The sequence below is a fragment of the Corvus kubaryi genome, unplaced genomic scaffold (assembly GCF_017639235.1).
Source record: "Corvus kubaryi isolate FWS band 111438036 unplaced genomic scaffold, C.kubaryi_AGA036_p1.0 37341, whole genome shotgun sequence".
Taxonomy (NCBI): domain Eukaryota; kingdom Metazoa; phylum Chordata; class Aves; order Passeriformes; family Corvidae; genus Corvus; species Corvus kubaryi.
Genome location: NW_024581112.1, coordinates 3144194 through 3157656, shown reverse-complemented (window position 1 = coordinate 3157656; position 13463 = coordinate 3144194). Strand labels below are relative to the sequence as shown.

Genomic DNA, 13463 nt, shown 5'->3' with positions numbered 1-13463 from the left:
AGGGTACAGAAGGATATGACAGGTATCTTAAATTGCATATCCATGAACATTCACACCTTAAACATCTTCACAGCTGTCAGCTGATTTTACTCTAAGGCTTATTTGTCATTGCCCCCTCCCAGATTATTTACGCACATCAAGCACAAGCCAACCAGAACTCCTTAACAGGCTTAAAACAAGTGTGAACAAATAACTGCCCAAGGAAAAGACTGACTTGGAAAGACTCTCTGCACAGTACAATATTACCTGAAAACAAAGTGCAGATAAACAAAGGAACAGTACATGTACATGTCTCTTTTTCCCAACAAGTGCCGCAAACCAGTGTAACAGATAGGACCCTTCTGTTCCACTATGTTCGAAGAATTTAGCCACTAGACACTTTTACCATGTTAAAGCAGATACTAAGAGATGGGTCTCGCTCTTTTTTGTTGCTTTGTTTACTCTGAGTAAACATAAGCTAGTTTATTTTGCCAATATTTCCCTAGCTATTACCCTTTCCAGTAGGCTGTGGGCTTGTAGGTTTTGAGAAGGTATGTCAAAAGTCCTTTCAGTTATCCACTCCAATAACAAATTGCATTCTCAGAAATCATTTAATAAAGGACTGATTAAAATTTAAAAAAAAAATTCCAAAAAAAAGTCCCTCCAAGTCCTTTTAAAGATATATTGTAGGATTCTAAAACACTATCTTTTAGGTTGCCCATGACAGTTTAGCATTAATAACACTAAATTCATGCAGCACAAATAAATGAAAACTCTGAAAAAACCTTTTGTGCTTTCAGAAATGTATTTTGCATTCATATTCCTCTTTAGCTACTAAAAAACTGCTATGTGGTGCTCAAAAACGTCTCTTCCTGGCATTGGGATTCATTAAAGATTATTTCAAAGTGACTGCTGGGATCCATGAGCCCCACAGAGCAGCCACCCTCCCCCATTCTTTTCCTCCTCCCAATGGAAGTGGAAAAATGAGAGAAAATAAGCAAGTCTTTCTCAGTGCCGCTCAAGACAACTCCATAAGGCAAGATTCCTTTCAGACAATCATTACAAGCCCGTCAGTCATACAGGGGTGTAGCTAATGAACCCACAGAAGCACAGACTGGAGGACAGCTGGGTACTGCCTGGGTCACCCCTGATCCATCCTGCTGAACACCCCCCAGACGAGCACTGTCTTCTTACATTACTGTGCTCTGTAAGTGATTAGAGCCCCATTCCTCACAGGGCATTAATTATAGGGATTAACAGTAAAAGGAAACACATGAACAGGATGCTACATACTTTTTATTTTTTTTTGCTTTGAATCTTTGTGTATTTGCTACAGCTATGAATTAAGGAGTAAAAAGGATATGAAGAGATCTGTAAAAAGTAGTACAATACAGTCTTCCAGTTTTCTATATTAAAGAAGCCCATTAAAAAAAATATACTGGAGGAGACTGCTGATATATGACCTTTCAAGCAAGCCAAAAAAATTGGCTATATACGCCACATTTTCTGTATTTTTCCAATTTCAGCACAGAATATGTATCATTAAGTTGTAAAACCACTGGAGCATTAGCCACTGGGAATGAGCTGTCAGTGAGATGCAGTTATGAAGTGGATTAAAAATTCTTATGAAGTTAGAACAAACACAAGCCTTTATCAGCACTCCTATCACCTGCCATTACTCTGCTGCTATAGTGAAAAAGCATGTAACTGTAAATATTACTCTTAATTCTAGAAAAACCTGGAAGTGCTGTACAGTAAATTAAATGGCGTAATACTTAGATGTAAGTGATCTACTACGACTCAGGCAACCAGCAAAAAACCTAACTAAAGTATAGGTGTTCAAACTGAACAAAAAATACAGACACAGACTATTCATTATGACCAACTCAGCATTATTGAGATGACCCAGCAACTGAATATATGCTTTTCCTATGACAATGTTTCAGAGCTGAAAGCTAGAATATTTCACTACAAAAAGATTCATTTTTTTCTAGTATTTTAAAACCAAATACTTAGAAATGAAGAGACAAAAACAAGCTAAGTTAACATAACATAGACATCTCCTTTATTGCTGGCACATTAGGCAAGCAGATGTTCTGAACAGAGACTGCCATCATTTTTAATGACAAACAACAGTTGGAACACAGGTTCTCCACTTCAGGATTTTCACCACAGGCTGTATATCTGAACAAACAGAAGTATTTTCAGGCTCTATTTGTTGCATTATATCTTCCTTTAACATGCATGACATTTATAGAGTATTAAATACAACTTACACAGCTCTATCCTAAATGTACTGATGGAAGGCTTACATATCACATTTGCTGAAACTTTCAACTTTGACTTCAAAGAAATTATTTTTCTTCTGTCAAAACTAAGCATTTTCTAAAAACAAGAACAGTGCTCAGGGATTTTGATACTAAACCTTAAAGTAATCTGGTAACATAGTAATTTAATTTTTTACAAGTTACACAATGACTAATTCTCTGTAGCCCCATACAGTGTTCAAAATGTTGGCATGAAAACACCTGAAGGTGCTTCTCTTCATCTTTTCACACTCTCCCACTAGAGAGCAGTTAGAATTCAAGGCCTGCTCTAGGATATACACTTGTCTCATCAATTAATGACTGCTTTTAAAAAAAATTTAGACATTGCTCCAACAAATGTTCTTGGATACAAGACGTTTTATTACTGACCCTGCATTTCATACTTCCCATGACAGACATTCATGACTCAGAATCAACTCTGAGTTCGCAAAATATTCTGTTGGCTAAGGACCATTTTCCATTGGAACAATTTGAAAACAGATGCTAATACATTTGTCTGTTTCACATTAATGCCCTTTAACTTGTAACGGGAGGCAAATTTTTTCACATGTAGTCATTTCTTAAACAATACCGTACTGCCCAAAATGTCATATTTTAAGAGTGATAACTAACAAGCTAACTCATCACCTCTTAAAAAGTAAGAGGATTTCTGATATAGAACCAATGAAGGTGTTTGGGTTTTTTTCAGGACAAATAAAGAGGTTAGTAAAAGCCTTCAAAACATTACTGAGGGGCAGCACACGCACAGAGTAAAGAAAAAATTAAGCTGATTAAAATGTTTCTTTATTCTTACTGTAATCAAGACTAGAATTTGTCACAGAATAATCCTCTGCACGAGCCAGGGAACAATCACAGATTTTCTAAGTATGTAAGTTTCACTAAGTATCTAGGTTTCACTTCTTTGAATGTGTGTCCTGGTTCCAGCCAGGGCAGGGTTAATTTTTTGCAGCAGCTAGGACGGGGGCATGGCCAGGACCCCAATGTTGTTCCATACCACCTCAGGTCATTGCCTTTTGGTCAGAGTGGTGGGAATGCTGGTCCTGAGCCAGAGGGAACATGGCTGCGGTGAGGTCAAGCTCCGCACTCTTCCTTTTGTACACTCTTGTTATTAATATTGTTACTGCTACTGTTCATTCTCTTACCACATTGCTGCTTCCAGTATATTGTTCCTATCTTTGCCTTTTGTGCCTCCAATTCTCCTCCTCAACCTGCTGCAGCACAGAGGGAGAGGGAAGAGGAGGCGAGGGAGTGGCAGTGTGTGGTTTGAGGTTTGTGGGAACACTAAACTGGGGAGTATCTTTCCTAAACCAAGAATGAAAGTTAGTCAACAGATACCAGAAAGAAAAGGTGAACACTGGGCCCCAAACATAATTAATCAGCATTTGCAAGACACCCTTATTTTACTCACTTATAAACAAGCCCATGGATCCTTTTCTTTCTGCCATCAGTACGCCATGTCTAATCCAATCCTGCAATATGTCAAGTACTTCTGCAAGAGTCTTGGTATTCTCCACTCTTGGTTATATCAAGATAAACAGACACAGGGCAATACTTTGGATTGGAGCTCAAGAGACGAAAGTAGAAGCTAATCAGGAGCTGGTAAGACTTCCATAGCTTATTATTCGGTATTCCTCCCTACCAGGAGACATTTGCATTGTGCAAGGTAGATGTAAAACTGGGGCTAATATTTAAAATGAGATATGGTTGTGGATTTTATTTCTACAGACACATCTGTTCAGTATACAGACAAAATAAAGTAAGGCTCAAACTATTACTAGTGATAACTTTGAGTAAGAAACGTGGAATAAATAAGGTGATCTTCACACATTTTTGCTACAGAAGATAGGAATCATTTTCTTTTTTATTGTTGCTTCAAATTTCAAAGCCATATAATTTCACCGGTTTATCTTATTAAAAAATCTGTTTTGTGAACTCTCCCACAACGGTATCAAGTAGAATAAAAAAATTAAATTTAATAATTTTTCCCCAAAATTCTTCTCCCTCTGTAGAGTCACAGCTTGCCAAAAATTAGCTAGTAACAGTGAAAGACTAGCTCAACAAGTGGGCTGTTCAGGTCCCCAGTTGAGTCCTGATATATACAGGGCATCAGATACTAGGCTAAAATTACATCTCCACCGTTTGAGCATTCAGGAATTATAAATGAAAGTCCTCTTACAGAGAGATCACAACAAGCTTACCCATACAGAAATTAAATTTAGCTCAATCCATACACTACCATGTACTACAGTCTTTCATCATGTACCCCAGAAATGTGTTTGTTAGGCATCTGCTACTTCTATGTTTCCTCTTTAGTTTATTGTCTTATATCATAGTAGGAAGAAATACAGTTAAATCTATCTCTACATCAGACACACCAGAAGTAATAATTATTATGACCAAATAGTACTGAAATGAACAAGCAATTACTTCTTCACCAATTTTCTGATCTGCCGAGGTATTTGCAAGAATAAAGTCGATATACTATTCAATATGTATTTCACTTCACACAATGTTAAAAATTAGGTAATGAAACAGATTACGGGGAAAATCTTCCATTATGAGACAGAACAGCTCTTTAATTCCAACATGAAATCTGAGCAAATGATGGGGAAAGTACTCAATGTTTTATCATATGCTAGAGACAAATATAAAAACATTTCAATAAGGAATACCGTGGTTGCACTCAAACCAGAAAGATTATATATGTTTTCAGTCATCTACATTGCGAACAAGACACTGATGATAGTCACCTGGTTGCTTGCTCAGGAAGTTTTATCCCTCATATAATTCACTTACTAACTTCTTTTTCCATTTGTACTATGTGTTAAGATGTGCTTCTTTTTAGAGTTTACTCTTGGTCCTTTCTGTGTATTACTCACCCTGTTTATTTGGATTTTTTTAATAGTTGTATTCATTGCACAGGCTTTCACGTAAATACCACATTTTATTTCAAATCAAGCAAATTATATTCCTAAACTAGCTCTCAAGAAAACATGATTTAAAATCATTTGGAATGGCTCAATATAAAAGAATGAAACGTGCCAATATATTCATCTTGCAAGCAGCAAAACTGTTCTGTGCAGACAACAGCAAACCTACATTTTTAACCACAAACCCTTGTTCCTTGTTATTAACAATATTAAAGCTTTGTCTCATTCTAGAGCATGCACAGTATTATTGCAGAATCTTAGAGAGAAAGTTAGCTTGCAAACGTGCAGCCACTGATAAAAAGACTTGCTAAATAATTACATTAACTCTGTTATTTTTAATAGGGTTCAAGTAAATTAACTTTGTTAATACCGAAGCAAAGGACAGAATAGGAAGAAAAAAAATTTAGGTCAAATGATCACAACATATTTTTAAAATTCCATGACATTATCAAAGTACTCCCTAGCATCCTGAATTTTAATGAATGGAATAGGGTAGTTCCATCCATCAGCTTTTCCATCAATATCCCACTCTGTAATTTTTGTTTTGAACTAAAACTTCAGCTGTGTTAATCAAAATATATACTGCCACTTTTTCACATGAAGGTTATTTCTTACTCTTTACAGGTTAGTGAAACTGTCTTTACTATTGGTTTGATACACAGCAAGCATGTCTTCTAGGCTGGTTTTTTGATCAAGCATTCCTTGGAAAAAAGGATTACCACCACAGCACATTTGTTTTTATAAACTGGCTTTACTTTACTTTCAAAGAGCTTCTATTGACTAAACAGCAAGTGTAGCACTTGAAAGTGATTACTCCCAAGTGTTTTTTTCATTTCTTTATAGAATAAAAGCAGACTTTTATTCTTTCATGTTTCTAATTTTTAATGGAAAACAATGCCACAGAAGATTAGGAAAAGGAAACCATTTATTTTTACAGCCTGAAAATAAAATTAGATGTGCTTATAAGGTTAGGCATACATTTCATAAAAACGGACCCTTTATTCTATAAACTTTCTCTGTGTTCCTGTTTGCATGGCAAGCAGCTTCCATCATGCAGGCTAGTGTTGAAGGCATCCTAAAACAAATACCTTATCACTGAATATAGAATGCTTCTGACATAGGGAAGCAGAGACCAAATTTTCTAAAAATCAAATGCGCATAGAAAAGTGAATTATGAAAGATGCATTCAGGTGCCCTACAGGAGCCTTCCTTTCTACATGCTAAATTCACGAGTCAGTGGTGCCTGCTCTTCAAAAAGTTCCCAAAGTTGCTGACTTGGGCTTTATCACACCTAAGAACACAGCTTTATTAATAGATGGTGACCATGGCCCACCCCCACAAGCACAGCTGTTCCCTATACAGACCCTGCAGGCAAGTATGGGGAAGGGATGTGAGACAGAGCTGTTGCAGACCAGAAATGGGTACTGGTATCCTCACTGCAACAGAGTATTTCCAGAGATCTCTTATCAAAAGCACTGTATGTCCAAAAAACCACCTATTTCCCCCAGTTCATTGTGCCATCCTATATTATGCTCTAAAGATGAGCTGAAATCATATAGAAAACTGTGTCAGTTTAGACACTGCAACAGTCACATTGCATAATCCTAGCAGTAGAACTACCATTAGGTTTATCATAAAGGAATATATGCTAATATATGGGAAGCCTGAAGGACTGACTCCCCTAACTGCACTTTTTGAGAGCTTTCACACCTGCTCAAACTGCGTATAAATGGTATGGCACCTTAAAATTTGGGAACAGCATCATGCACACTTTCACAGGCATAAATAATTATACAAAAGACAACAAGGAAAATATCAGACTGTGTATATATCCCCTTACAAACAGCTGAACTCTACCCAGACATCACTGTCAACACCACATTACTTGTAAGATGATGCTTGAAAGAGACCTTGCACTAGCATACAAAATGCTGTTAGATTTTATACGAGTAAAAAGACAAAATGCACATCTCTCTCCTCTACACAACTAGATATGAATCAAGGATCTAAATCAATTATAAGAATTTACAAGCCATTATTTTTTCATTAGCATCTTTTGTGGTTTCAAAATCCTTGTCTTCCTCTGCAATCTGAATAAATAGTTGCCTCTAAGTAACTCTGGTACTAATACTTCCTTTGTTCTCATTTGACAATACCCACCCCCAAGTAGTGAAGATGATAAAAAAAATCTAAAATTTAAATACTGCCTTACAACAACTGCAGTCACACAGCCTGTTTGCATTTATGTTGAGAACAAGCTGTCATAATACTGCTCTACCATTTGTAACCTCCACGCGTTCTCACCTGCCCTCTGCAACAAGAGTCTCTTTGTCTGAAAAGCGTGTTTGTGTAACGTTCCTTTTTTAATTTAAACTATAACCAAAAATAGCAAATGCCTTGTGGTCCACCAGATCCGCACTGAAGCTCAACTACTCATGTGGGTCAGGTACACCAGAGGGTTTATTAAAGCTGTTTGGTTCACATCTGGTTTTACATCACATTTAAAGAGCAGGAGGGGAGAAGAGGGTGGAAATTCTCACCGTAACATAAAAGCTTAAAAAAAAAATTCATTGCATTTCCTCCTCCCATGCAGCCCCATCTAATCAGTCATGCACTCATTTTTCCTTAGAAAAAGCCTCTTTATTAGAGGCTATTTATTGTAGCCAAGTTCCATTCCCAATTACCTTATTTATGTTATATATTTAAAGAGAAAAGTGCCCTCCTTTTTCTAGGGACAGCACAGGAGCAACACTCCAGAAGACTTTCAAGGAGAGCAAGGCAACTTCTTTTACTAAAAATCTAGTGAAGGAGTCATCTAAAAATAGAGGTAAATAAATACAAGAGGGGAAAAAACAAACACTACTTTCCTTTCAGCTTCAGCAAGATTAGAGTAAAACAGTCAATATATTATATCTCTAAAGTGTGTTGAGACAGTTTAAGTTTAGGGGTTTACATATCAGGTTAAGCAATAGACTGATGGTAGGTGTGTCTTAGCTCGGAATTTACTGGAGAGCAAAAACTACATAACATGCCTGGAAAATGGAACAAATCACAGGATACCAAGGAGCCCATAACTTTTATTCAACAATTACCAAGTTATCTCTGTGATGTCAACCCAAAGCCAAAACTGGCTCTATGAAAAGGGCTATTAACATCCTTTCCTGAATCTGTACATTCTGTTTGTCAAACAAAAAGAAGTCAGCCAAAACAATCTTAACTTCTCCAAACAAAATCATCCTGAATAAAACTTTACTCTTCCTGATCCTTCCCACAATCAACAAAACCTCCTCTGCCTGGAGACACAAACAAGTTGTGAGGCTAGCTAAGTTATAAACTTCCTAAATTCCTGTAAATAAAACAGCAAGGTTGTGATACAGAGGAAGTAATTCAAGGAAGCAGGGTAAGTTACCTCACACTTACTACAGGACAGAAGTACACAAAGGGCTGCTGCATTACAGCTGGCACACCTGACACCCATCCTGATACTATTTTACCCTCTCATCAAGTCTGTACTTTCAGGATAAGGAGGAATGGGAAAGAAATTTCTGCAGCAGAAAGAATGTTATGTACTTTAATGTGCCAGTTCAAGGTGTTGATCCAAGAACCATGACTGATCTCAGTTGTCAACACAGACTTAAGGAAGAGAAATGGAATACTCTATAAACCCACTAATCAACATGAACAGTAACAAAGGAGAACTTGATCTATCGTTTGAATTGCAGGTACAAGACCTCCTTAGAAGACTTGAGAATATAAGAGTTCTGTGCCAACATTTAAACAAGCTGTACAATATCGAAATACATCATTTGAATCAAGACACCAAATGGCCAGATGCACAAGTGAATTTAGTAAGACTTTCTAGACAGAAACAGAAGTGGTTTTGTGATCACCTTGAAGGACTTCTTTGACATTTCCTGCATGCACACCTTTCTACACTGACCACAAAACCATCACAAGTCTTCTCCTCTTGATATCTTCATCCATACCATCCACTACTTAGGAAATATCCACCTTCCATCCTCCACTTCTGGAATACCCTTTAAAACAAACAGCCAACTAACTCTGGCTGAACCAAGGAGCATTTTAAGAGATTATTAAAAGTAAGTATACACACTGGTTTTATACTTTTCTGCCTCTCCTCATATAAAGGGCCTATAGCAGAAGGCAAGCAATATTAAGTCAGAGAATAAGTTGCATTTCAAGACATATTCTTCTAAGGATATGATTTACAGGAAATCACAGGAAACCTCCCACTTGTCTCCATTAGTAAGAACTGAAGGCTATGTCCAGCACCTTGAACGAATCCAAATGTAATCTCCCCACTGCCATTTTATTCTTCTTATAGTCTTATTATTATAACTTACGTTCTTGATTTCTACACCTGGCTAACACATTTGTCTCAAAAACTGCCATTCTACAAAGTTTTTATATTTTCTGAATGCATAATTCTGGAACGCAGCAAGAGGAAAGGAAGTTTGGACTTCACAGAAACTATGCTTTCCAGCTTTAGTTTACTTCCCAACAAAGGGCACAAAGAAAAGGAATGAAAAAAAGAAAAGACAACCCCAAAACCTTCAAAGACACGGAAAGCATTTTAAGAGTAGATAAGCCTGAACCAGTAATTCTAATAAGCTTGTGTTAATAACCTTTTAAAAAGTAACATTTGTGACAAAAAGATCTTAAAATTACTTCATTCATAGAAAAACTTTATGCAGCCTATATCCAGTACACTTTACAAAACTTACTGGACATTATCTCTTACTTCATTCAACAAGAACACTGAAAGGACCTAATTTTGTAGAAGACACCATACCCAGAAAATAGATGCAGTTAAGGACAAGAAACGAACTTGCAAACCCTATTTTCCCTTCTTAGCAAGACTCATCCAACAGAATACAGAATGACAGCACCAACTACTCTTAAATGGCTATCATATGCATTTGATATGGAAACAAGATGCTGTGCCAGTCAGATTATGTACAAATAGCTAAAACAAAAGCTTACACTGCATTAGTGCTGCTTCTCTAACTTGTTTCATCCACATGATCTTTGAAAACTAAAATTCATTCACAGGATCTTTGAAAACTAAAATTCATGATAAATTACTCACAATAGAGTAATTTTGGTGTCATCACACAAATAAAATCAGATGTATATTGGCACCGGATCCTAAATGTACCATCACTATAGAAGTGAAGATTAGTCAATAATGCTAATAGGCTAAAATTATACCAATCAAATTTATGAAGAATGAAGCATTTCTCTTTTCCATGATGCCCTTTTATCCAGAAACCAGTACAGAATAAGACTGAAAACCACAGAAACTGTTCAGGCACTAAGATCTGCCTTGCCTTTTTTTAAAATTGACTATTTCCCAATATTTCTACTACAAACTGACTACTTCAATTTGACAGTCATTTTAGAAGCATCTTCAAAAATATCATCTTTAAATGATCACTCCTACAATTACATTATAATACTAACAAATAAGGTTAATGCAGGCATATGGGGAAGCAAAGAAGCTAAACACATTAACAATTCTTTTGCTAAGCTACCAAGAATTAGCATGATCAAGTATGTTGAAGCACTGCTTTGCAGTGCTCAAATACTTAGTCATATGGCTCAGCAAACAACTGTACCTTCATTCAACTTAAAACTAGGACAGAGATACAGATTAAGCATCATCAATACATGAAAGAGGATGCACTGAAATCATAAAGATATAGACTTTTACTTGGAATTACATGGGTCATGAGCTAATGAACTAATACTTACAGTTTTTTCGTTTAAGCAGTCTGACAGTCAGAATGCAATTTGTATAGGAAACACAACTAACAATTTGAACACAAGAAAAACATTTCTATTACACTCCTTTCCTCAAGCTCTGAACTCCACCAGTTAGGCAAAATAAGATAGTTGTCACCTTCTGAAACACTAATTTTAAAAGCCTGAAATAGTTACTGTGATTCAGTGCACTTCCTTAATATGATTTGTTTTAAAACCCCTCCTCTCCCACCATCTCATAAGAACGGCCCAAACAAACACACAGCAAATATGCTAACTACACCTTCTTCAAAAACTCTGTGCTTCACAGAAGACATCCTACTATCACCACTGTTACCCTAATGCAGGAATGAAACGGGTAACTGGAAAGAAGCAACTCTAGCAACTAGATATAGTTACGAAGATACTGCCTGAATGACTGTACAGAGCTTACAGCAAGTACTTTGAAAAAGTGACATGGAAACTGCCTTTAATTTTTGCTAACTTTAAGCAAACCTGTAATTAGATTAGGATTTCATACAACACAGGTAAGTCAAAATAAAATCTGCTTATATAATTCAACCACTTCTGTCAAATTTCCCTTACCATAACAAGTTTGTATTTCCTTTGCAACTACTTATACCAAATGGGAGGCTTAAAATAGGCAGCCATAGGCTCAGTGTTGATAACTCTTTCAGGGGCTCTGGTAAGAATGCATCAACAGTGAAAACACTGCTTTACACACTTGCAAATTCAAACACAAAAAACATTCATACATTAAAATCTTTACTCATCACTAAAACATCTTAAACAGTGCATTTTGCTACTCTTGAGCATTTTTGCCAAAGTATATTCATAACAGGACAGTCTTTATGTTCTTTAAGAAAAAATTCCTTAGATGTCAAGCAAACTTCAGACACCCTACCAAGCCCAAAAGACTGCCACAGTAGACTGAATAGCTGTAATCATTGCCAAAGATCTGGAAGGAACATATGTCTAATTCAAACATAACAGCAGTGACATGTACAAGAATGTAGACATTTCACTGCTTCTACTGATAATTTCACCAGCTGTAGAACTACACTGCAACCATGCCTGCCTCCGAGCTCAGGTGCAGACAGAAAGAACAGCAGGAATTCAATCCTCCATTCACTTGATTTCTCATTCCCCACTATCTCCTGTAAAAGGAGGAGACTTCAGAAAGAGCATAATCTCTTTCATTGGAATACATCTAAAGTTATACCACACAAGGCAAAGACTAATGGCCACAACAATGTTGTATCCCCCTCTTCTCAAAACAAGACTGCAGCTCTTGCACAGAATTTCCTGAAATATTATTTTTTAAAATATTAGGTAATCAAATCAAATATTAAAAACCTCTTCAGTTACCACCAAGAGTGCAGATAAAGTGGACGTTAATTCCTTTTACTAAAAACTGAACCACTGCAAATCAAGAATCCATTAGGCTTCTGAAAAGGTTTCTCAGAATGAAACTAACATTATCATTACTTTACCATAACATCATGTAATACCTGAAAAATATGAACATTGTTTTGCTTCATTCCATCATTTGTGAAAACCCTAAGTCAATATTCATCATGGTTCCCAAAGTTTAAGAAACCAGGGTAGGAAGGAAGGTCAAGCTCAATCCAAGTTAACAGTCACTCTCTCTACCACAGGAAAAACTACATACTGTAAGCCCTGTGAATAAGTAATTACAATGAAATGAATGTTTTATGAAGGAAATGCACTTGGTTTTAAAGGTCACAAAATGACAGATAAGAGCATACAGTGAAACAAACCCAGCAAATTACTGATTGACCTGCAGGGTCAATGAATCCAAGCAATAAATATTTCTGCTCTTTGAATAATTAAAAATGTCAAAACAATGGCTGCAGACAACACTGTTAAGAATGCAGACAGACCAGACAGTCTACTTCATATTTAAGTATTTCACTTACCTGTCCTGTGACTGCTCCTCATACATTCTTTCCTTCCCTTCTTTAAAGAGTCTTATGGCCCGTTTTGATTTTTTCATAAGACTGTCAATGTAGATTTTAAAATACTCATTTTCACTGAGTTGTGCGAGTTTCTGGTTGTCATCATACTTGCTCAGTATAAGTCGCAAATGTTGGTAAGTGTCAGGTAGAATGTCAAGTATGTAAGGTGGGCTGTTTTTGAGTTGAAGCTTTGGGTTTTGGCACAATCTTACCTATAAGCAAAAACAAGAGAATGTAAAAGACAAGAAATACATTGAGACAAAAACTCATCTGTTATCTTCAGAGTTATTGGATGTAACATACTTCTCCAACCTCCAGTCCAAAAGAATTAAATCCTACTTCATTTATATTCTGTGAAATTCCAGCATAGTCTCTAATGTCAAAATAGGCAGAATTTGACTTAATCTTGTCACATCTATAAAGAGTAAACAAGCTTACCTACATATTTTGTGGGTTTGCCCTTA

General features: G+C 36.4%; 1 protein-coding gene across 5 annotated transcripts in view; it reads right to left on the bottom strand.

Annotated features, from left to right (window-relative positions):
* The window catches only part of CBLB (Cbl proto-oncogene B), a 128154-nt gene that overhangs the window by 104110 nt on the left and 10581 nt on the right, over nucleotides 1–13463 (bottom strand). For all 5 annotated transcript variants that reach the window (XM_042031631.1, XM_042031627.1, XM_042031630.1 and 2 more), the window contains exon 3: nucleotides 12961–13211. In XM_042031631.1, the coding sequence (XP_041887565.1) occupies nucleotides 12961–13211 (251 nt within the window). The remainder of the gene's footprint in view (nucleotides 1–12960; nucleotides 13212–13463) is intronic.